The sequence below is a fragment of the Lepidothrix coronata genome, unplaced genomic scaffold (assembly GCF_001604755.1).
Source record: "Lepidothrix coronata isolate B3197 unplaced genomic scaffold, Lepidothrix_coronata-1.0 Scaffold195, whole genome shotgun sequence".
Classification (NCBI taxonomy): domain Eukaryota; kingdom Metazoa; phylum Chordata; class Aves; order Passeriformes; family Pipridae; genus Lepidothrix; species Lepidothrix coronata.
This window is the reverse complement of record NW_016690375.1, coordinates 13677-38136: the sequence shown is the minus strand read 5'-3', so window position 1 is coordinate 38136 and position 24460 is coordinate 13677. Positions and strand designations below refer to the sequence as shown.

General features: G+C 43.6%; 2 protein-coding genes across 2 annotated transcripts in view; one reads left to right on the top strand and one right to left on the bottom strand.

Moving 5' to 3' along the window:
* Positions 1-7563, top strand: part of IGFBP7 (insulin like growth factor binding protein 7) — a 16459-nt gene extending 8896 nt beyond the window's left edge. The window contains exons 2-5 of the mRNA XM_017831717.1: positions 3373-3482; positions 4969-5085; positions 5742-5868; positions 7324-7563. Coding sequence (XP_017687206.1) covers positions 3373-3482; positions 4969-5085; positions 5742-5868; positions 7324-7343 — 374 coding nt within the window. The 3' untranslated portion in view covers positions 7344-7563. The remainder of the gene's footprint in view (positions 1-3372; positions 3483-4968; positions 5086-5741; positions 5869-7323) is intronic.
* On the bottom strand, positions 7509-24460 carry POLR2B (RNA polymerase II subunit B). The gene is made up of 25 exons (XM_017831714.1): positions 24358-24460; positions 23329-23401; positions 22205-22355; positions 21531-21643; positions 21040-21259; positions 19949-20107; positions 18782-18946; positions 18084-18280; positions 17252-17371; positions 16697-16883; positions 15412-15555; positions 15004-15143; positions 14767-14878; positions 14132-14286; positions 13687-13885; positions 13409-13577; positions 12875-12971; positions 11983-12077; positions 11453-11703; positions 11276-11365; positions 10899-11006; positions 10320-10433; positions 10066-10226; positions 8651-8846; positions 7509-7761 (listed from the first exon to the last, which is right to left on the bottom strand). Exons 1-25 carry the CDS (start codon positions 24374-24376, stop codon positions 7672-7674), a joined length of 3525 nt encoding a protein of 1174 aa, XP_017687203.1. The 5' UTR covers positions 24377-24460; the 3' UTR covers positions 7509-7671.

Sequence of the window (24460 nt, the reverse complement as noted above, 5' to 3'; positions counted from 1 at the left end):
CAAGACATCTGCTCTGTACAGGGTGGGCTTGTTTCCAGCCCTGCTGAACACATGGTGGCCTTGCTTCCTTCACAAGAATTCCCAAAGCAAGAGGGTGACTTAGAGGGGGGAATGTCTTCATATCTTCGGAAGTGCTTGCAAGGCTCTGCCATCCTCTGCATCTCTTGTTTCTGTGTCATCTGTCCAGCTCTGTCTGCTCTGGGCGATTGTGGGAGAGAGCGAGTGGGACCAGCACCGGCAATAAGCAGGGTGAGGGCCATGCACAAGAGTGTCAGCCCACTGTAGTAGGAGTCTAGCTACTGCTGTGGCCTGTTGTGATTTGACTTTAAATCTACTGACTTCTTGGCCTTTCTCATTTATTTTTAGTGGCGGAAGAAACACAACTCTAGAATTTTGGCTGTATGGATTAAAGTCAAACGTCTGGAGAGTCCACAGTGACTCTTCCCATGACACTTGTTGCATCTCTCAGGATGTGTATTCCCTCCTGGCCTCAGAGCTGTGCTGGATAGAGGTGGAGGCCTGTGGATGCTTCCAATTCATTTTGCAGCCAAATGCAGAACGTCATGTTCTGCCTGGTTAGATCAGGATGTACATCCCGAGCTCTAGCTCAGGACTGCCTTTTAAAAGTCAGGCTCTTGCTGTGCTGTGGCTGCTGTGCCAAGCCAGCCAGAGCTTTGCTGTGAAGCTGTGCACGCACTTCTCCTTTCCAAGAAGATAAACAATTTCTCCTTGCCTGGGAGATGGGTAGACATTCTTTCTCTCTTTACCCCTGCCAGCAGTTGCTGCTGAAAAATCCTTGTGTGATATGCTCCTGGCAGGGCAAGCAAACACCTGTGGGCAAGAGGGAAACTCAGCAGCAGCCAAGACTGAGAGACCTCAGGCAGTGAGTTTAGTGGTGGACTGAATGCTGCCAGTTCCCAGCCAGGGAAGACTTGAGCCAGATCCTGGAAGAGCATAACAGTGCCTCAAAATCCACCTGGCTTTTAACGTAAGTCAAGATCTCTCCTTTTCTGTGGTGGGAGATGGTGGTCATTTGGGGGGCAGCTGTGTTTCCTGCCTCATGGAGAACCCCAGTAACCAGTGATAAAGAGGATAGCCCTGCCTGTTGGGGACAGGCCCTGAGCTCTGCCCTAGGAAGGGCACTTGGCACGTGGAGGGTTGTACATGTTTGGAGCAGAAGGCAGCAGCCGTAGCAGGCTCTGCTGGGTGCACATCAGCTGGAGGCCCTCAGAGAGCAAAGTGCAAGCTAAGCTGCCTGGGAACATAGGGTCCCATCGGAGCTTCCAAGTGCACTATTGTCCCTATTGTTTAAGGGACACCGGAAAAAGAACAGCTGGGCTGTGCAGGAAACCGCCCCGTGCTGGGTAAGGGGAGCAGAGTGTGTGACCTGAGGTGGCCCCGTCATGGGGATTCAATGCCCTGGGCTTGGCCACAGCCTCGCTGCTGCGCAGGGGCCAGGCTGTGGCTGGGGTGCAGGTCACCCCCCCTTTATTGTGGTGTATTCGAGGGGAACACCTTCAGCGGGGTGTTGCTGAGAGTGCAGAGGTGGGCATGGGCTGCTGTGGTACAGATCTGCTCTGGGCCACCTGGGGCAAGGATAAATCCAGCACTTTTCCATAAGGGAAAGGGTGCTGTGACTCTTGACACACCCCTCTTTTGACAGGTGCACAGGAATCAATTCACGAAGCAGCACAAGCAACAAATGGATAAGCATGTAACGAAATGCTGCTTAAATTTTTGACTCAGCCCTGTGCAGATGAGGAGCACCTGGGTTGTGGTGTCTGCCAGGAAACCACCCGTGCTGACCATTAGGAGTGGTTTCAACCATCGCCCAGGGCTACACATAAAACTTCTCTGCTTCTCTGCAGCTGCCTCCTGTCAAAACCAGAACTGGAAAACTTCTGTAACAGAGAATATTGAAGGCAGCCACCCCTGGTCTCTTAGCAGCTTCCCACCTGCAGGCCATGTACAGTCATTCCTGGACAGGGAAGTCTCAAAAGAGAAGAGCACACACTTCTCTGGGATCACACCAGCTGCTCAGGAGTGGCGAGCCACCTCAGCATCTCTTGGGTTAGAATAGAAGTATGGCTGATACCCTTTGGCTGGTAATACCAGTGTGGATCTGACCCCAGATCCTGAGGAGGAAAAAGACACCAGCTTCCTGCTGGAAGATGTTAGTGTGGTGGGATGCACCTGGAAACCTGCTCCCCACTGCCTGTGATGGCTGTAGGGGGGAGTGCACATGCAGGGCTGAAATCAATGCACGTTCAGGAACCCCATAAGGAGCATCAGGACCCAAATCTGCCCCTTTTTTATGGGGCTGAGAATAAGCCGTGGTCTGTGAGCCAGCATACCCAAGGGCTTCAGTTAGGCATATAGGAAATGCCTTCTCCTGATGCAGTGTAATGGGAGCTTTAGTTTCCTGTTGCTGCCTGCATCTTCAGAGCAGAAGCGGGAAAGCTGTTTGTTGTGTTCTTAAAGCTCTCAATAACTGGAAATAAACACTGTGTGCTCCTTTGGTCTGCACTTCCTATTATGGGGAATTAATAGCTGCATTTTGTAAAACAGCCTCACTAAAGAGGGATTGAATAAAAAAGGCCATTCTTCCCTTTCTGGGATATGGGTTACATCTCCAACATTTCTCAGCCTGAGGGGTAAACATCTCCAGCCAGATCTGCAAAACAACTCCGTTCTCATCTTGCTTTGGAAGGAATTCTCTGTTTAACCAGGAATTGGAGCTCTCAGGGGAAAAGAAGCTCTGCATTTACCTAGTCTTTTCCCAGATCCCTGCCAGGGAGAGCTCTGCCACCCTCCAGCCAGCCTCCTGTGGCTGAGTATTGCATACAGGTAAAACAGGAGCAGCGTAACATTGAATTGTGCTAGCCAGCTGCCATGGGATTGAAATCATACTAGGGAGAAAGATGCTGCCAAGTTGGCCAAGCTCTCCATGGCATGAGAAAGTGATGAGATGCACCCTGTCTCCTGGGGGTCCTTTCCTCCTTGCCAGCTGGCTTGGTGACTGCATGGTAAGCACATCCAGGCCAGTTTGTACAGGCCTGTTCAGTCCCTGAGATAACAGAATACAAACACTATCTTACCTCTAACCTCATTTTTGCAAGTAGATGGACTGATCTGAACTGCTCAACACTTGAGTTTCTGTCTGGTTTCAGTCTGAACAGCTTAAGGCTGGATGCATGTGTTGCTTCAGAGAGGGAAGTGCTTTGATATGGGATCAATCCTGCAAGCTTTGCTCCAAGCAGGGATCTTCTTCACCCCATCCTCAAAACCCATCAGATTGGCCCACTTAAAAGGCTCAGCAAGGAGACAGCTTGTAGTCACCCCAAGCTTAAAAGCATTTCTCCCTTTTTGAAGGACCCTCCATTGTGACTCCTCCTAAGGATATCTGGAATGTGACAGGAGCACAGATCTACCTGAGTTGTGAAGTCATTGGCATCCCAACTCCTGTCCTCATCTGGAACAAGGTAAGGGTCCTGCTAGGAGCTCAGAGAACACAGCAAACCTGAGGCAGCTGAATCTGCATGGTGAGCATAAGGACCGTAGCAGATCCCTCTGTAGAAACACACCTCTTTGATGAGTTCTCTCATCTGTGCAGTCCTGTACACCCCCAAACATTTGGTTTTGCTTAGTCTTTAGTCATTGCTCTTTCTAAACTCTTGTTGATCCCGAGGCAGAATATGTTTCTCTTGGTAGTGCCTGATATTTGGAGCATGCGGGGAATGTCCCCTGACCTGCTGTCACCCTGCTGGCAGCAGTGACTGAGGTGGCTAGACATCGCCCACATCGTCGGGAACAGGAACCACATGGGGCAGTTGTCTCCAGTAGCCAGCAGCATGTTGATCTTGGCAGCACTGGTAACATCTGGCTTTGGACAGGGGCCAGTGTTGAGCAGAGAAAATCGTAGCTGTAGGGCTGAGAGCCACAGCACAGCCCCTGTAGCCTCCTCAAGTGCCACAGGTTTATGGACGCTTGTGAAGGGCCTTAAAATTAAACTGAAACAATACTAGCTTAAGGCTAGTATGGACTAAAAAAGCGAGATTGGCCCAAAATTTGCTCTAAGACAGTAAGCTTTATTCATAGGGGTGTCAGAGCAGACTCTTGGGTGAGCAATGTGGGCATGCTGACTCAGGCAGTGTTTACTGCTTGTTTATGAGTAGATGCTGAGTTTACACTGACTGTCAATGCTACTCTGCTTTTTGTGCCTCTACCTCATGGCCAAGAGACTGCTTGACATGGTGATAACAAGGGCTGAGTACCACTTACCCCGTGCTTGGGTCGGGGCTCAGATACACAGCACTGGGGAGAGACTGCACTGCTGTTTTCTCCTCGATGCTGTGGCCACCAGGAGGGACAGCCTGTTTTGCTGCAGCAGAAACATGCAGGGCTGTTGCTGGTCTGTTGAGAAGAGGATAGGTCATGCAGGTGGACACTCAGTTCTCTACTGCTGCCAAATTAAAAAGCCTGATCAGCAGGAAGTTATGGGGGAGTCTCTCCAAACAAGGCCAACAGTCAGCTCCTGGTGGTCTCCCAGTCCCAAGCCAGAAGGCAGCTGCTCCAGCTTGCTGAACTGGATTGATGTACAGCTGCCAGCAGCTCCAGGCTGCTCCACTGATGGGCTAAACACACCCTTGGGAACACGCACATGAGTTCTGTGAGGCCAAGTCAATGCAGTCAGTGCAGGGTATGTTTGCACACCCCACTGCCCAGCACCATCCGTATCAGAAAACCATGCCACTCTATCTGTTCCTGCTGAGGCCAGGGGAACACAGCCTCAGTGCAGATGCTGAGGCACTGGGGCAGTACCATGTGGACAGTAAGGTGAAATGCTGACACTAGGAAAAACACATTCATGTAAAACTAGCGTTGATCTTGTCTGTGTGCGGGTGTGGTTCTAGCAGTTCCAACATAAATAAGCCCGCAATTCTTACCTGTTTCTGCCCTTCTGTTTAGATAATTCGAGGACAGTATGGTGTCCAGAGGATGGAGCTCCTGCCTGGGGACCGGGAGAACTTGGCTATCCAGACCCGAGGGGGCCCAGAGAAACACGAAGTGACTGGCTGGGTGCTCGTAAGTATTTTGTGTACGCAAAGAGCTGCACAAACAGTACAGGGCAGTTTGCGAATATGAACAAACAACAGTACAGAAGACAAATGGCAACACATAGGGCCTTTGGAGGAAAACAACCTGTGTGAATTAGGGGTGAAGGGTAAGGGTGGCTGCTTGCTCCAGTCTTACCTGTTGCATGCATCCTTCCTCTGTCCAGCATGCAGCAGAAGGGTGCATTTTGTGATCAGAAAAGGATAGACTGAAAAAAACATCTCATTACTTTCCTGCTGCTGTTAGTGGGAAGGAGACCCTCTCCATGACTAGGAAGGAACTAGTACAGAGGTAAGGCATCCCTAAAACCCACGCACAGCTGAGGAGCCCTTAAAAGTCTGCATTTTCCTCTGTGAACCAGAGAAGAAAGCTAGGCTCACCCACAGGAGTGGGTGCTTGTCCCAAACCCCAGTGAGGAGACCCACCACAATCTGAACCAGACTGTTTAGAGCTGACAGAATGCAAGCAGTCAGCATGGTTGCTAAGGGTGAACCCCTTCATGCACTCTGTTCATCTCATCATGTCTCAAGCAATTAGCAAGTTACATAAGATACCTTAAAACAAAATCACCTCTACCCATGCACGGGATGCTCATTGGAGGGCCGGGGGTGTGTTTCTTCCCCTAGATATCCCCTCTGAGCAAAGAGGATGCTGGGGAATATGAGTGCCATGCGTCAAATGCCAAAGGAGAGGCAACAGCTTCTGCAAAAATCCACGTTGTGGAAACTCTGCATGAAATAGCTCTGACCAAAGGTTGGTAAGTGTGGCTGAATACTCAGCAGCTCTCTCCCCAAACAGTTTACCCTTACTTGATACAAAAGGACCACCTCTGTTTAATGCTTTCTAAAGAAACCCAAACAAACAAACCCAACCCCCCCCTAAAAATAGCAGTTTTAACACACAGTTTTTTGTGTTTGGCCAAACATTCCCAGCAAATCTTAGCTCCTAGAGTTCTCAAGGGAGAGAACACTGCCAAGTACAGTAAAGTACCGGAGATTAAACATACCAAATTAAAATTAAAAAATACCTTCTGGGTTTCTTGCAGAGCCACTTTCAGTGGTTTTCCAGCCCTATTTATATTGTCTGTGTTCTCTGGACACTTCCAAACCTGTCCATTTCTCCTGGAAGCAGCATTGGCACAAGCAGCCCTAAAGCAGAGGGAGAACTTCAAGCACTTAAATTCCTACCAAGTCCCTGTACCTCCACCATCCTGGAAACACCCCAACACCTGCCATATTCTCTGCATTCTGGGGTGTCAAACCTTGGACGGTACAGATATGCCACAGCAGGTCCTCTTTGCCAGGCTGTGTGCAAAGCTGATGGCAAACCAACCACTCTCATTCCAGCTGCAGAGAGAATGGATCACTATCACATCCACATACGCTTAGGAATAAATCTGGATAGCTGGGACAGTAACTGCAACCATGCTAGAAGCAGAGGCACTGGGAACCAAGCATCCATGTAGAGAATACTGTGCTGCCCAAATCCAGTTTTGGACATAATCCTTAGTTTTAATCCCAGCAGCTTTATCCAAACTATACAGTCGTGACTTTCTGTATCCTTGTGTCTGTGAACAGCTGAAATACTGCCCTTAGGAGAATATTATTAACAGCACTTGCCATTGAATTAAGAGCTTAAAATGAATCCAAATATCATGCATAAGAACTCTGCTAATGGTTTTTAGCTAGTCTCTAATCCCTTTTCAAGCACTTTAGTTATGGATGTGAATGAAATTGAGCCACAAACAGCACGCTTATACCCCAGAGCAGAAAATGTTCACTCCCCCTCTCACAGTAACCACTGTGAGGCTGCAGTACCATGCATATTGCCTCATAGTTTATTTCTTACACACAATACCCATGTGTTACAGCTGTTTCTTTTCAGCTGTAGGAAGGCTCTCTAGTCAGCACGCTGGAGCCAGGCGATAAGTAAGTGCAGGCTGCCAGCTTAAAGGAAATTGATAAGGTTAATGGAACAGACTGTCAGACGTCATAGCTACACACTGAGAGTCTGTGTCCCATGTCCAGGTGATCTCAGCACAGAAAAATGCATTTACTATCATCCCCCTGCAGCAGAGAGGGAAGGAAAGAAGGAAGGAAGAAGGGATCAGGTCTCACCCTCAGCTAAAAGATCACAAAGCTACTGCCAAAGTTGCAATATTCCCTCTTGGAACAGTACAGACTGTAACATGTTTTTGTTTTTCCACAGATGATGGTGCAGAGCTGTGATGTGAGGACTTTCACTTATGCACAGTTTTAAATTAGTATTTTGGAAAGCTGCAAGCTCTGGCTTTTTCTAGCTGACTAATCATTCCCTCTTAACTCCCTTATTCTTTGACTCCCAATTTGCTTGCACACTTCTTTCACAGATGCACAAATAAAGAGATTCACAAGTTTGATTACAAATTTTAATTCTATTTACAGGAAATAAACATACTTTTCAACAGCACACAGCAGATGAGTAAAGCTGTATTTTCAATGCAACGTACATAAAATGAAACTAAACCTGAGAACTTCAGTCTCATAATTAAAAAAACCAAGAAAGCCCTTTGAAAGGCTAAACACTCATCATACGAGGTGCAATACTCATAGACATCAGTTCTTGGAAGAGGAGTTTGCAGGCATAGGGCATTCGAACCAGAGATATCTGGAAAGAGATTTCGAAAGTCTTGTGATAAGCACTCCTAAAGCATCAACTTCCACCATCCTCTAAACAAATAACTCATCAAGTTTTTGGCTCAAAAGTGAGTCTGAAGTTGTGCATGAGAGCATTTAACAAGAATTGCTCACAGACAGTACCAAAGCAAGAAGGAAGCCTGAGACTGTCTGTAGAGGCTACAACAGCAGCTATCCAGAACACATTTTTAACATAAAACCTGCAACCAAGGGATCTGATCCTAAACAAGAGCCATTTAACACAGGAACGTGTGCACAGCCAAATGTGCCTGATGTGCAGTAAGTGCAGTTAATATTTCCAGCACACATCGATTTCTAACTCTGGTGCCACTGCTGGAGGGGCAGCAGTCAGTCCCTGGCACAACAACAAGCCTGTTCAAGGCAACTCTTTTTATCTCTGCCACCACCCTTCCTTGACGTGGTGCTGTAACCAAGCACACACTGCAGGCCTTTTATTAATTAAAAAAAACCCACCAAAGTGCAACACAAAAGGCCTCCCATGGGGACCCAGCTCTGCAAGCATAAATATCTTCATGGGACAGTCACAAGGGCGATGGCTTTTAAATTCCTGTGATTCTGAGTTTTACTTCTAAAAATAAGCTCTCAAGTGTTTAAAGTTTCTGAAAACTCTGCACTGTAAAATACTTGAGCAGCATTTCCTGCCAAGCCAACACTCTGAAGTTAATAAGGAAGCATCCAAATTAACTAGGTCACTATAAACACTTAAAACAGTTATGAAACTAAAATAGCAATTGTTCTGGTGCTTCTTTAAATATTTACTTCCCTATCCTCCTGTTCACTGGAGTGGCATTTCCTCTTGCCCACAAAGAGAAACACTGGCTGATGAAAACTGCACGTACCTGAGTTTTATTGCGGCATCCCCGGCACTCGTAAGTGTGAGTCCTGGTGTTTGCAATCGCCATGATTCCACAGAGGTTACACACGTGGACTTGGTATGGGTCTGAAGCTTCAAACAGTCTTTCTCTCAAGAACTGGGCCGCTCCATGAGCAATCTGGCAATCCCGTTCCATTTCTCCAAAGCGAAGGCCACCATCACTGAAAAGAATAAAAAAAACCCCACTTAACTTTTCTGCTCATCGGCAAAATAATCATTTTTTTTTTGGCAGAACAAGTATCTTACCAGAAACACAACAGCAGTATTGCAAGGCAGGAGGAAAGCTGTGCATTAATTTTCCTCTAACACCTCAGAATAAACTGTTAGGGAGAATGTGAACACAATAATTTTTAACTGCTGCTGAGCATTTCTACAGCAGGTCTCTGACAGCCACAGCACAACCACACAGCAAAATGAAGTATGCAAATAAGTCATCCTCTACTTATCTGTGGTGAGTTTAACTTTGGCTGTCTGCTAGATGCCCACCAAGCATCTCTCTGACTCCCCCCCAGGTCGAAAGGACATGGGGAGAAAATAAGATGGAAAAGCTCATGAGTGGAGATAAACCCAGGGATACAGCTGATCAATTACTGTCACAGGCAAAACAGACTCAGCATGGGGAAAATTAATTTATTGCCCATTAAGAATGGAGTAGCATGATGAGAAATGAAGACAAAACTAAAAAATTCATCTCCCCAGCCTTCTTCCCAGGCTCAACTTCATTTCTTCATTCCAAACTCCTTCCTCCCCTCCCCATGGCCGCAGGGAGAACGGGGGCTGCAGTCAGTGCATAACAGTTCCTCTCAGCTGCTCCTTCCTCCTCACGCTTTTTCCCTGCCACAACATGTGGTCCCTCCCGTGGGATAGTCCTTCACACATTGTTCCAGCAGGGGCCCATCCCACAGGGTACAATCTTTCAGGAACAGATTGCTGCAGCATGGATCCCCCCAGATCATACCTCCTGCCAGGAGCCTGCTCCAGCGTGGGCTTTCCATGGGCTGCAGGGCAGTTCCTTTTGCATTTTTTCCCTTCTCTCTCTCACAGCTGCTGCACAGCATTTTTTACCCTTTCTTAAATACATTCCCACAGAGGTGCCACCAGCACCGCTGACAGGCTTTGGCTGGTCAGAGCCAGCTGGAAGTGGCTGTGGCCAGCACAGGGCAACCTCTGGTCCTTTCTCAGAGAGGCCAGCCCAGCAGCACCTCCTGCTACCAAAGCCTTGATGCTGCACCCAACACTTGATCTTAAGCCACGAAAAATGGGTGGCTAATTGGGGTGAGCTAATGAAGTTCTAGCTGCAAAGCTGAAACAACTTTAGTTCAGGGCTAAAAACTCGACAGAAAAAGAAAACCCCATATAGAAACTAACACACATCCTTACCGAGATCTACCTTCCATGGGCTGTCTGTTCAGTATCTGGATGGGCCCTCTTGCACGAGAATGGATTTTGTCATCTACCATGTGCTTCAGTCGCTGGTAATAAGTAGGACCAATAAAGATCTGTGATGTGATTTTTCGACCAGTGAAGCCATTGTAGAGGACCTGAAGAAGTCAATGCAGTCACTGAATCATAAGCCTTACTATCCATCAAATGCGTATTAAAAAGATTACAATGAACTGATATTTTGGTTATACCTCGTTTCCTCTTAGATGATAGCCATAATCTGATAAAAGATTGGAAATCTTCTGCACATTGACAGCATCATTAAAAGGGGTAGCATCACCAATTTCTCCCTTGTTTGCAGACACCTACAGAGAAGAGATTTGCAAAAGTTTGTCACGTTTCTGAAGGACTGGTTATGCCATATTAAGCTGTTTCAAACAGTTCAACACTTAATGCTTGAATTTGAGGCTCCATGCCCAACATAGTAACCTATCTTGCTTTGTTTATCAGCTACACAACTTAAAAAATACACAGTATCTACAAATTTGCTACTCCTTTTTCTAGGTCAGGGAAATGTCTGAACAAAAGTAACAGATGACAGAGCACACTGTGGTGTCTGACTTGATGGACAAAATTTACAGGACTGTAGGTCTTCCTCAAGAAACCTGCTTTTGCTATCAAGTAACTGCAGAACAATCCTTATTTTTCAGTGAAGTAACACCTACTAGGCAGTACTTATCTTTACAAAAAAACCCCCAAACAAACAAAAGCCCCTCCCCCAAATTTTAATTCATATTGCTCAGACATTCAGTATAGAAGATTTTTCTTACCTTGCCCTGAAGACACTCAATCAAGTGACCAATGGTCATACGGGAAGGGATGGCATGGGGGTTGATAATGATATCAGGTGTGATGCCTTCACAGGTGAAGGGCATATCCTAGAGCAGGGAAACAGACAGTCAGTTCTTCCCAGAATATCATGTTTAGGAAAAGTAGATGCCTGGATCCAAATTAAATCTTTGAAAGTGTTTCAAAGGCATTTAAGTATCATGTAAGAAGGAGCTGTGTCCCCTTCTAAACGTATTTTAGCTAAATTTAAGTCAACACATTGCACCTGAGTAGATATTCCACAGACAATTCATTTAAGGCAGTTCAAATGCTAAGAATGGCACAGGTAAAATGTTAAGAAGGAAAAAAAAATTACTACCTCTTGCCTATACTGGATACCACAGGTTCCCTTCTGACCATGTCTGCTAGCAAACTTATCTCCAATTTGTGGAATTCTTACAGAGCGCACCTGTAAGCCAGAGGGAAACATTCAACTGGTAACTTAAATACACAACAGAGATTATTAAAAGTAGAAAGCACACACATTAATGCTCACCCGAATCTTGCAGAACTTGTATCCTTCCTGGTTAAGGGTTACCATGACCTGATCTACAATGCCAGTCTCACTAGTTCGCAGGAAAGTGCTGCAGTCTCTCTTTGTGAAGCGTCTGTTTGTGCTTTCCAGTTCATCTTCGTTCTCTGGCAGCGTTACTGTTTTGCCAATGATGACATCATCCCCAGACACACGTACCCCAGGTGCTATCAAACCATCATCATCAAGTTTGTCATAGATTGCGTGTCTCATACCTTGAGGTAAAAAAGAAAAAAAGAAAGTAGACTCCCAAATTTTTCAATATATTGACTCTGTTGTTCTGTAGAAATTCAAAAAGTCTGCTTGCAACTTCAGACAACAGCAAAAAGATCTAATTTTACACAAATATCTCAACTGGTGTATTAATAACAATTAATACAGACTTCTCTGCTATCTTATATGTCCCAAAATGAAGACTGAATCAGTTCAACAACATTAACAGCCTTGCCCACAAAAACTTAAAAACTCAGTCTTCGCACACTCCTGTATCTTACCTTGGCAAGTTTCACGTGTAGGCTTTTCAAAAACTTCTTCTTGGTCATACCCTTTTTTAGACTCCTGCTCTTTGTACGAGCGATAGAACACAGATCTGAAACAGAGTTACAAAGTCTTCTCCAGTGAAACCAGCATCATTTCCCCTCATCTGTAAATCTGAATTTCACTATGATTACCTTTTAATCACACATTATGGCTACTATTATTAATGACAACCAGAACCAAATAATGAGCATATGCCACAAAGCTTTCCTCTAATTTCCTGTTAACCTGACCATCAATGAAGAGGGGAAAACAAAAACAGAACACCCCACCCAACAAACAAACAAAAGTTTCTGACAGTATTATGATGGTTACTTTTAAGATACTGCATCTCTAGATAACATGGTAATTTTTGATGAACTGCAGAGACTTTCAGACCTGCTTGACATCTCAGAAGTAGTTATTATTCCTATTATTCACATCTTCAGCACATCATTCTCATATTACTTTCTTCCTTATACATGCCATTTTGCAACGTTTTTTTAGGCTTCTACTGCTACCTTGCAGTGCCACCCGCAGTACAACTGGAGCTGCAGTAGGAAACATTCAATTTATAAAGGCTTCTTTTTGGGGCAGTAAACAATAAATACCAAAATGGAATAGCTGGGACATTGCACAAAAGATGAACCATTCCTTACTGTGTTTTGTTTGCTAAGATACGCACTCACTGTTTTAATTGTGCTGCTCCCTCCATCCTCATTAAAAAAAAATTACAAAGCTTCTCAGGTTGGAAAGATTTGGAGAACGGTGTCTTCCAGCATAAAGATGAACTTTTCATGAGCCTTTGGACAACTCAGTATACTTTTTTTTTTTTAATTCCAGGCAGTTAAAAAATTTACTAAGGCTTACCTGAAAAAGCCTCTGTCAACAGCAGAACGGTTCATAATGACAGAGTCTTCCTGGTTATAGCCTGTGTATGATGCAATGGCTACAATCGAGTTGATACCTATAATATGCAGAGCAAATACTTTGAAAAGATCCACACATGCCACTCAGACATTGTTTGTAACTCAAAATAAGCTGTATTCTCTACAGCTTTCTGAGATAAAAATCTCCATGTCCCACACACAAAAACACGTAGTATCAGCAAATCCAACTTTGGGTAGAAAAGAGAGTCAAGAGTGACCCCTTGTGAAAAACCTAGCAAACACCAATAGAGAAAATGCTTTTTTTTCCAGTTAGATTTTAGCAGACTATAGAGGTAAAGTAGTTTCAGCTGCAGCACTACCAATGTGTTTTCTGCAGTCTAGGTATCCAGCTACAAGCTAACACTTTTTAAATCCCATACATTTGCTAAATACTCAGGTATTCTACATAACACTTGTGATATCATCTAAACAAACAGTAGTATTTTTGTTCAACAAACATTAACTGACAACATACCTGCTGGTAACTCTCTAAATCGCAAGTACTCCATGGAGCGTGTTGTTACAAGGGGCTTCTGGGGATAATACAACACATGTGCCAGCGTATCCATACGGACATGGAAGTTTGTAATGTAAACTCCCATAGCCTGTTTACCCATAGCAGACTGGTACGTGTTCCTGGGAGACTAGACAGACAAGAGAAGACCAGCAATTATGTACATAAAGCTCTTTACACACACCTGTGGGTTTTCTATCAGATTTAAAAAAACAAGATGTTGGAAGAGGTGCACTGACCTGGTTGTGATCAGGGAAAGGGATAATAGATGCACACACTCCCAGGATCATGGACGGGTGAATCTCACAGTGTGTGTATGTTGAACAATATGCCACACCTTTCTCTTGCAAGTCATCTGGAGTCATTGCCAGCATCACAGTCTCTTCTTCCAGTGTGTCAATGTACTCTACCACACCACTGGCCACAAGATCCTGCCAACTGAATAACCAATAACTCAGCTACCAGATAAAATGGGTCTCTTCAGCAGTAACAAGAACAAGGACTTCCCTGGCTTATTATTACTACCACTGCCTCAATGCGAGTAAAAAAAATTAAACTACCAGGCAGAGAAAGCATCTTTGTGCTGCACAAAGCTTTAAACATTTCTCTCTCCAACCTGAGGGAACATGCAGCTTCCAAGATGGAAAATGACACATTCAGTTGAATTTCAGGAACGTATCTCACCTGTAATTGTTATACTCTCGTTCCTTCAGTTGGTCAATATGCCTTTTCTTCAACAGCAACTTCTGTTTCTCCACGATTAAAAGGGGCCGACAAATTCTGCCTGCATCGGTATAGATGCGGATTTCTCGCTCACGGATATCTCTGATCATCGAGACCTGTACAAGAAAGCAGCACCCCATGAGTACAAAGCCTCAGCTTGGAATCAGAATCACAGTAGGGTAACTAAATTCCCTAAAGCAAAGGCTTTACAGGCACTATCATCAGCACAGAACAAATGTTAACACTCCTACAACAGTAGCATTTCAGAAGACTATTTTCTACTGTTTTTTTTCAACTGGATCCTCTTCAAAAGCAACAATCCAACCCCCCCCCAAAAAACCCCAAACCCCAACAAACAAACAAATCACATACAACATAAAGTAAGTAAAACAAACAAACAAAAGGCACTAAACACAAAAAACTCCCCGAACAAAACACAAAACAAAACAAAATCAAAACAAAAACTCAATGTGAAGTATATTCAGAAATAGACTGTCAAATAATTTGGCAAGCTATTTGGAGCTTGCAAACTAGTTTCAAGTCATTATCCTCTCTTGTCTAAAAGGACACCTAAACTCTAGATGTAAAATTTATACCTCTGACACAATGATGTCCATCTGACGACGGAGCTTCCTTAGGGTATTCATGAGCTGCTCTGGATCTTTGTGTATTCCTACCCAGCAGCCATTAACAAAGATCTTGGTAGCACTAGAAAGAGGGAAAATCAAACAAAGAATAATTAAAAAAAACCCACACCAAAACCCCCCACACCTTTGAAGTGTTGTGCAGGACAAAAAGCTTAAGTCTATTTAAACAGTTTCATTTGCACGTACTCAGCTATTGCCGCTGGAGAGATTTCTTCCAGGTTTTCCATGCTCCACTCTTCCAAGAATTCCAAAATTGGGGATGGCTGAGACCCCACAGAAATGTAAGCCATCAGGGCTAAGTTCTTTACAAGTCCTACTGCATGACCCTAGCAGAAACACAAAGTTGACTTGTGTTTTGAAATCAACAGATTTCCCCCAAAAGATCCAAGAAAAACTTCAACTCCTCAAGGAACTGGACACAAAGCATGCCAGTTACTTCATTAATTTCTGCCATTCAGCCACAGAGTTAGCTACAAAGCTAAATATTCATGTCAGCACTTTTAAAAAAAAAGTGCAAGCGATCATCACAAGTGCCATGGCTACAAAATGACCAGCAGAAAAAGGCAGTACTGACATAAATACTGCTTTCCTTACCTCTGGGGTCTCAGCAGGGCAAACCATTCCCCACAGCGTATTGTGCAGCTGCCGAGGCTTTGCCAGTTTCCCGTCTCTCCCAATCGGAGAATTCAGGCGTCTCAGGTGGGAAAGCGTAGATGCAAAAGTCAGGCGGTTTAACACCTGCACATAGCAAGGAATGGAGTTAGTCAAAGCTTCTTAAGTATGTTGTTGACAGGCAGTACATTAGCACAAAGAATCAGTGCCCCCTAGAAAGGATGTACTTAAAAAGAACTAAAATAGCTCTGTTAGCTACACTTTTTAGTTCACTTCCACTAATCTTAGACTTACCCTTAGAATCTCAAGCTCCTAACTAGTGTTGTAATTTTAAAAAAAATAGTTTCCAAAGCACTATGGCAAGGCCCAGCAGGAACACAGTTATATCCAAGCAGAGAGCTGCTTTTTGTTGTATAGCTTATTCTGTTCAGGTAACTGAACGAGTAATACTCTCGAAGCTGCATTTTCATCAGGGGGGATTGCCAGTACAATAACACAGACACCTTTTCAAATTTTGAAAAGCTAGAGTCACTTAGTTACTAGGAGCAAATCAGCATTTACATTCTTCTGAGTCTGCTCAAAGCTTCTCAGAAATGTAAGAAAATCTATTTTTACAGCCTGAAATGTGAGAGTATATTTAAAATGCAAACAAGCCCTCATACACATACAATAACAACACTCCATCCAGAGACACCTGCCATCTTTGCCCCTTTCCTTACTTTGCTTCCCCAAATTATGATCCCACCAGGGCTCTAGACAACAAAATGTGCTGGCATTTAAAAACTGACACCTCTTTCCTGTTTTCTTCCTTAGGAGAAAGGGACTCAACTAAGCGCTACACTGCTAATAAAGTCAGTGCTCCTCATCATTTGCTGTGGAATATGTAACTTTTCTATGACACTCAATTTTCTTTAACCACCTGTGAAGGACTGGAAGTAATTACAGGAAAGAAATCCATCCTCCCAAAAGATCCTCTAGGATCTAGGAATTTACCAGACACACAAGCATATGCTCTAACACACAAAAAAAAATCTTTAGAAGAGTTATACCAACTGTTTAGCAGTGAATAAAAAAAACAAACTATGACAAAAAAAACCCCTAAACCACGTATCTGAACCAACTATTTGGATCTTCATCTGTGTCAGCTAAGGAAGTTTCCTTTCAAAAATGTTTCTATTTAACACACAACATGCATGGATGCCAAGTCACGTTAAACCCTTCCATGATATAGTTTTTCTCTTACATCAACCTGACAAAGCTACTGTACCTGAGATACTCCTGCTCTGGCCTGATGAGCTTTCTTCTGGTCACCCCAGTTTCCAGTTGCCAATGAATACTTCAAACCATCTGAAATAATTCTTGTTTTAATTGCCAATTCCAAGTTGAAATCTTTCCCTCTGTCAATAAACTTTTGTGCATATATTCTCACTTCCTTCAGCAAATTCTTAAACATTCTGTAGAAGAGAGACACCAAAAAACATGATTAAACAGTGCTGTAGCAATTCACTCTACTCAGTGCTACTTGGAAAAAAAAGTCGTTGATCTCTTGAAAAGAGGCAATTTGTAACTAGCAAGGGGGTAGAAGGGAATAAAACAAATGAACTTGTTTGTGAATATGAACAAAATACACTCCAAAACAAGTCAATGCTAGCCACCAACTATGATAGGAAACAACCACTCCCTGAAAAAGTCATAGTCAGATACAGGCTTTGTTGTCTAAGACCAGCTCTTGGACACAATAGAATTAGTCTGATTTATTTAGAAGCACAGAGTCGGCAATGCCTCTATCATTAATTATGTCCAAAGAAAACGTGATACTTACCCTCTGAACAGGAAAGCCAACAGTGGCCCAGCAAGATCCAGTCTTTTGTTGCCATAATGATCTCTGTCATCCAGCTCTCTTCTCCCCAGTGCTGCCAGCAACAATCTATGAACCATATACCTAAGCAAATAAGATAGTTTATGTTTTAAACTGATAGCAGGCATTCAAAAAAAGATTACAAGCTTTCACAGATAAATCAGTGAATTCTTTCTTAAAGACTGTCTATTCCAGAATTTTAGGATACTGATGTCCTAAAATAGCCCTCTTCAGCACATCCTGAGAGGTAAATGGCCCGCTGAAAGTTCAAGCTGAGGACAGAGAAAACTCAATATTTAAATCACGATTAAAATGCTTCTTCTGCTACAGTCTGTCTTGTTCTTTAATATGGGTTCTGTTTAAACAGGTGCAATCAGGTGTAAAATGGCAAGTCTCCTCATGCTACAGTTAATCTGCATACCAATAAGCAGTGATCAAGATGATGTGCTAATACTTTACATTACAATCACCTTATCAGTAGTTATCTACATATTAGTTATCAATTTCTATATTTTGTCTACACAAAAAGTCATTTATCACTATCATCACATCTAACTTAAGATCTAGAACGTGTTGAAGGCTCATTTTGTTTCATTTTCCCCCCCTATTTTATCAGAACTTGCATTTTCTCAGCTTCAAAAATATACCAGTGCCCTAAAGTTTGTCACCAAGTATCCAGAAGACTGAGCTTAAAAACAAACTTCCATTCAGTGTGTTCTTCCAATCATATACATATATGAGAATAAAATACGTATTCAGGGTCCATTTGCAGATATGAGACAGAGTTCTGACATACCCTAGGAAATAAGCCTTTTTGGTTTCACAGAAGTCACTGACACCAACATGCGGGAGCATTTCTTTCTGCAGGACTTCTTTAGCATACTTGATTCTCTTCTCTTTGGTGACACCTGGCTTTGCACCTCTTGAGCCAATGAAGTTAAGAGCAACATTCTGCTCCTGAATGACAAATGCTTCATCCAGAGAAGGTTTGACCTAAGGCACAAAATTACAGCAAAATCCTGTAGCATCCAATGTCTGTTGGGGTTGAAGGAAACTACAACAGTAGTTTGCTAAAGATTCTTTCCTGGATCTGCTAATTGCTGATCCAGGTCTTTCTGGCAACAGTAATGAAGCACAATGGAAGAACACAAAAACTAGTTTAGACATCAGAAAACAGTTCTCATTTGACTACATTCTAGGCCTCTTGCTGTTTCAGGCATAATCAAGATTTTACAATTAAAGTCAATGGCACAAGAGAAGATCCTATCTCTCCAAATACATATTAACTCTTTGAAATTTCTATTGCACTCTGTTCACTTAAAGTACTCATTAGAATAGGTTTAGGTAGATAATTTATAACATTTCTAATAGACAACCCACAAAAATAATGAAGAAACAAACTACAAATGGAAAAAGGACAATGCTATAAGTGATGATCAGCCACACCTACACATCACCAGTCATCAAGACAACAAATAATTTAACATATATTACCATTTCCATCATTTCTGGATCTTCAAAATCATATATGATGTGCTCTAAAATGTCCCTGTCGGACACAAAGCCTAGTGCACGAAAGACAATAATGATGGGGACTTCTTGTTTGATATATGGCAAAGTTGCTACAATGCGCTGGCCAATAGCACTCTTCTTTGCACCCTGGAAAGATGGGGAAAAGAACATGCCTTTAAATAAAAACATCTCTCTGGATTTGAACAATACATTGTAAGTGTATTTATTCAATTTTCACAGGAAAACATGACTTCTCAGCAGGCCAACTGACAAGCTATTCTGAAACCTTACTCTTGGCTATGACTTGGTATTTTAAAATATTTAGAGCTTTAGAAGTCTGCAAAAACTTGTAAGGTTTTTGCTGATACAAAGGAATGTAAATTCTACTTGCTCACCCATACACATCATTTCTCTCTCTCTGTTTATTTGCCAAGAGCAATCCCATCCATCTTCAGTGTTCCTTCTGTCAGCTTAAACCCGGCTTTTCTAACCCACTGTTCAAGTGATCGTTCAAGAAGCTGATCCCTATTTCCAGAAAGAAACACTGTGGGATGTAGAGGCACTCAAGAGTGCTCCAGACACCAGGAGTGAGAGTAGTGTAAAGCTTCTATTAAAGCTACTCTTGAAAAGTTTCACATCATCAGTGCAACAGCACTGATGAGTACAGACACCTTCTGCTTTAGAATTTACAAGTAGCACTTATTTCCCCTCACAGACTGCACAATTAGACGTTAAATATGAATTTATATGTGGGCTGAAAAATACATCTAAATACTAGATTGGTTATCAGCAAAGAAAGGGTCCCTGCTCCCATTTTTGTCCTTTGTCAAAAAACAGGACACAGCTTGTTTAGATTTTCTAAAAACTCATGTACAGTAATTATAAAACTATTTTTAGCCTTGCCCTAAAGCCTGCCAGAAATTGAGTCCTCATTCCAATCCTCAAATAATTCACCATAAAGACAGGCATAACGTATGACAAACAGAATACACTTTCATTTAGTTTACCTTCTTTACAACTTCGCATCAGGAGAAATTTCTTCTCAGAATCCCAAAAGCAAATGACACAAAGAGACAGGACAGTAACAAAACTCCTAAAACAATCTCTCTGGTAAGCCCCAGGGCGAGGGTTATTACTGCTCAGACATACCTGCCCACCTCTGGCCAGCATGCTAACCCATATAGTACTCGTTGGTCGAGAGGAATTTTCCAGACAAGATCTACACTCTCCTGTGTAGGCATACTTTGAATCTTTCTTTGCAAACACATACACTGTGTTTGTAGCCATTTTCTCTTGAGCAATCAGAACCTGTGTGAGAAAGAAAAACACTAGTAAATAACTGACAAAAGAGCATGCTCAAAGTAACAAGCACAGTGTTTCTACTATTCCTTCAGGTGCCTTAACTGTAAGAGCATTGCACAGCATGAAGTCAATCTGCCAGATTCATTTGGGTTATACTCTACATTTTATAAAATTCAGATTTAAGCAAAACATACAGCTAGTTAAGACAGAATAACCAAAACAAGAGACTCAGGGAACACTGTTCTCTGTGATGTACTTACCGTATCTGTTGGCTGTGCTGAGACATTTCTGTTAGCTTTAGGCACAACGCTGATAAAGAAAGCATTTCACTGTCTGTTTTTCCAAGGCCAAGGTACTACACAGGCATTTAAATTTAAATGCCAGCTATAACAATCAAAGACTGATTTCTTTTTCTTCCCCAAGAAGAAAAATAAAATTCTAATACTTTTGCTGTGTTTACTCAGGTATCAGGTACAAAATATGGAAAGTTTCACTGGTGAAACAGCATGAAGAGGATATGATTTGCTGAAGCTGCATCCACAGCAATGGAGGGAAGAATCTAATTTTATAATAGCTGTGAACAACCTGCAGGACACTGAGAGTGAAGAAGTGCCTCATTTTAGGTGCATGCTGCTCTGCAATGCTGGAAATGGAAAGGAAAATATCTAGAGTACATAGTGGCCTTCAATGCAAAACAGTTCATGCAGCTGAAGAAGGGAAGAACTGAAGATGTGAAATGTGCCTCAGGGAAGAAGAAAAGGTAGTTTGAGAAAGTCTTAACAGAGGATGAAAAGCCCATCTTTCTGCAAGATCAGGAACACCCACATAACTCTGATACACAGGAACAAGAGTGCTTCTGCTCCTGGCAAATCATATGGAATGAAGCAACAGAACTTCCAGTGTCTGTAAAGATATCCATGCAAGGTATAACCCCTTACCTTTTCTGATCCATTGATGATAAAGTAGCCACCAGGATCGAGCGGGCATTCATTCAGTTCACAAAGATCACGGTCAGTTAAGCCATTCAACAAACAGTATGTCGAACGTAACATAATAGGAATTTTTCCTATAAAGGTTTTCTGATGTTGTGTCTGTAATTGATCCTCCCCTTCTTTAATGACTGTTTTAGTTATATCCACATACAAGGGGGCTGAATACCTACAGAATAAAAACAACGCTGCGTTATCTGTCAGTTATTACCGTTCTGTACAATCTTGAATAGTAAATGTAGTTATTCAAGTGCTCACTGCTATATTACACATTATTACCCCATCATAATCATCATCTGGACTTAAAAACTAGGCATGGAATTTTAAATAGAGGAGTAATTATTACATTTTCAAGGCACTATTATATTGAAAAAGACTATCAATTAATAATGCAGAGGCAGTGCTCTCTTCTGTTTATCCACTCCAGAGTTGGTTCTTACGTAAGGTTTCTCAGTCTGGCTTCATTTGGCATCATTGGTGAGGGTGCTCCATCTCTTTCCCAATGTGTAGGTTTGGAGAGATAGATTTGTTCAAACTTCAGCAGATACCGGGGCTGGAAAACAAGAATACACTTACTTGTAATGGAAGAAACATCCATTTTGGTTGTTCAAGAGAGGCCCTTAGTAGCAACCTTTGAAAACCCTGACCTAACTTCAGCTGAAGAAAGCCGACAGAATATTTCAGCCATAAACTTTTCTTGCCGTGCTAAAGCTACTGAAAATCAAAATCCCACCAAAACTTGCTTTTGGCTACCTGACTTGCTCTACCACGTCTCTGTCCATGCAGTTTGGCACAGTAATTGACAATATGAGCTACAGAAGCCAATTGTTCTTGGTCACTTCTCAAGCAGCAGGACAGAGTAACTCTATACAACAGGGAAGTTCAATTCCACAGATAACAAAGCTCTTGCACATGTTTCTCAGTCAAATACCTGATTGTATGACAACTTAGCCACATATCTCAGACTCCAAAGAGTTCATCCTTCTGTCTATTGACTGCATGAGCAGCATAATTCAGATGTACTTCCATCTCTTGAGACAGGGCCTGAATAAATCCAATGTAAAATGATTTTGACTGTAAAAACACATCATCTCTGCCAGTGTTCTCCACTTACCGGCTCTTCCACTTCTCCCGAGGCATGCTGGGCTTCAGCTTGTAAATCAATTGGTGGGGCATCTTCAACAATTCTTTGCACAGACATCTGAATAAACTCATCAAAAGAATCCAACTGTTGCCTGACTAAACCCTTTTCATCAAAGTAGGAGCTAAAATCAAAAAAAGTACATTAATGAACAAGAAATCTTAATTTAATTCAAGTATTTCACACATCAACAAGCTTAAGATTTATAACAAAACCTACAAAAGCCATAAAATGCAGCAGAGAATCAAACACATTCACTTATCCCAAGGCATGAGTTTCAAACATAGATGTTCAAAAACGTTTAACAATTCTCTCACTGCTTGAAGACACAGACACTACAAAGTGACAGATGTGCTGCCACCTCCTGGCTAGGCCATGACTGCACGCACAGTATACCTTAAATTATGATGACAAACCTCAGTGAAAGCGGCTTCAGATAAAGTTTTACCAACCACGTCTGTAAATTATTTTGCTTTAACTAGTTTTCCAAGCTGCAGTAAACTGAGAGCATGCCCCTAAGTCCAAGTAATAGTTCTCAGAACTCCTCTTGGCTTGGATCTCCCCTGTGCCAGCTTCACTCCTTCTCCAGATTTCCCTTAGCCTTTGGGTCACCTAACTCCAACCCAGCACAACCTAACTGTAAAAATCAAAGCCTAAATTTGAAGCCCCGCATCCTAACTTTTGATGGGATTAACTAAACATGTCTGCTGCATCAGCTCCTGCCAGTAAGCTCCTCTACTTCAGTGAGGTATTACTGAAGCGAGCCAGGGAACCTACATTACCTCAGCTTCTGTCCCATCACAATTGTGTGTCCATTAGTGGACAAAATCATGTGCTTGATATGGAACCAAAACCACCTCTTACTTAATTGAAAACAGTGTCCCCCCCGCTGAGGGATCAACGGGGGTTCTTCATCCCTCATGACAACCTTTCTGTTTTTGCTTAAAGCCCTTCTGCTCTGAACGTGCTACAACACACAATTCAGCATAATCAAGCCTGCAGGTCTCAGGATGTGTTCCCAGCAAAGCAGATGCCACCTGTGAGGCCGAGAGCACACGCATCAAAGGGTTAAAGAACAGTGAGTTTTAGTCAGTCACCTAATGACAATCCAGCAGGCTTCTTGCCACAGGTCAGGCGTGATTTCATCATCGTCCTCATCATACTGCATATCTGTGGGGAAAGAAGCACAGCATGTGAGCCAGGCTCCCATCACCGCCTCAGTGTCCCTCCTGAGCTGAGGGACCCTCTGGCACCCCAGCAGCACCCACAGCTCATTTTCTGATTAACAGGAAGCTGAACATGAGCCAGCAGTGTGCCCACGTGGCCAAGAAGGCCAATGGCACCCTGGCCTGTATCAAGAATACTGAAGCCAGTAGGACCAGCGAAGTGATTCTTTCCCTCTACTTGGCACTGCTGAGGCCGTATCTGGAGTACGGTGTCCAGTTCTGGGCCCCTCAGTTTAGGAAGGACATCGAGGTGCTGGAGCAGGTCCAGAGAAGGGCATCGAGGCTGGTGAAGGGACTGGAGCACAGGCCCTATGAGGAGCAGCTGAAGGAGCTGGGGCTGTTCAGCCTGGAGAAGAGGGGACTCAGGGGAGATCTCATCACTCTTTACAACTATCTGAAAGGAGGTTGTAGCCGGGTGGGGGTCGGTCTCTTCTCCCAGGCAAGAGGGCACGGTCTTAAGCTGCGCCAGGGGAGGTTTAGGTTGGACATGAAGAAGTTCTTTACAGAGAGAGTGATCGGGCACTGGAATGGGCTCCCCAGGGAGGTGGTGGAGTCACCGTCCCTGGAGGTTTTTAAGATGAGACTGGATGTGGCACTTAGTGCTATGATCTAGTAGGCAAGGTGCTGTTAGGTCAAAGGTTGGACTCGATGATCTCAGAGATCTTTTCCGACCTAACTGATTCTGTGATTCTGTGGCCGTCCGGCTCCCGCCGAAGAGCCCACCGCGACCGGCCCATCCTCCTACTCCCAGCTCCTACGGAAGATCCCAGCGCGCCCGTAGCATCCCTCCGGCTCCTGCGGGCCCCGCGCGCCGCCCCTGCCCGCCTTGCACGGACGGACGGGAGAAAAAGGAGGGGGGGGCAAAAAAAAAAAAAAAAAGGGGGGGGGGGAAGGCCTCACCTTCGTCCGCGTCGTACATGGTGGCGGCGGGCGGAGGCGCGAGCGGCGGCCGGGCGGGGGGCGAGAGGAGCGGCGAGAACGGAGCGCGATGGCGGCGGCGAGC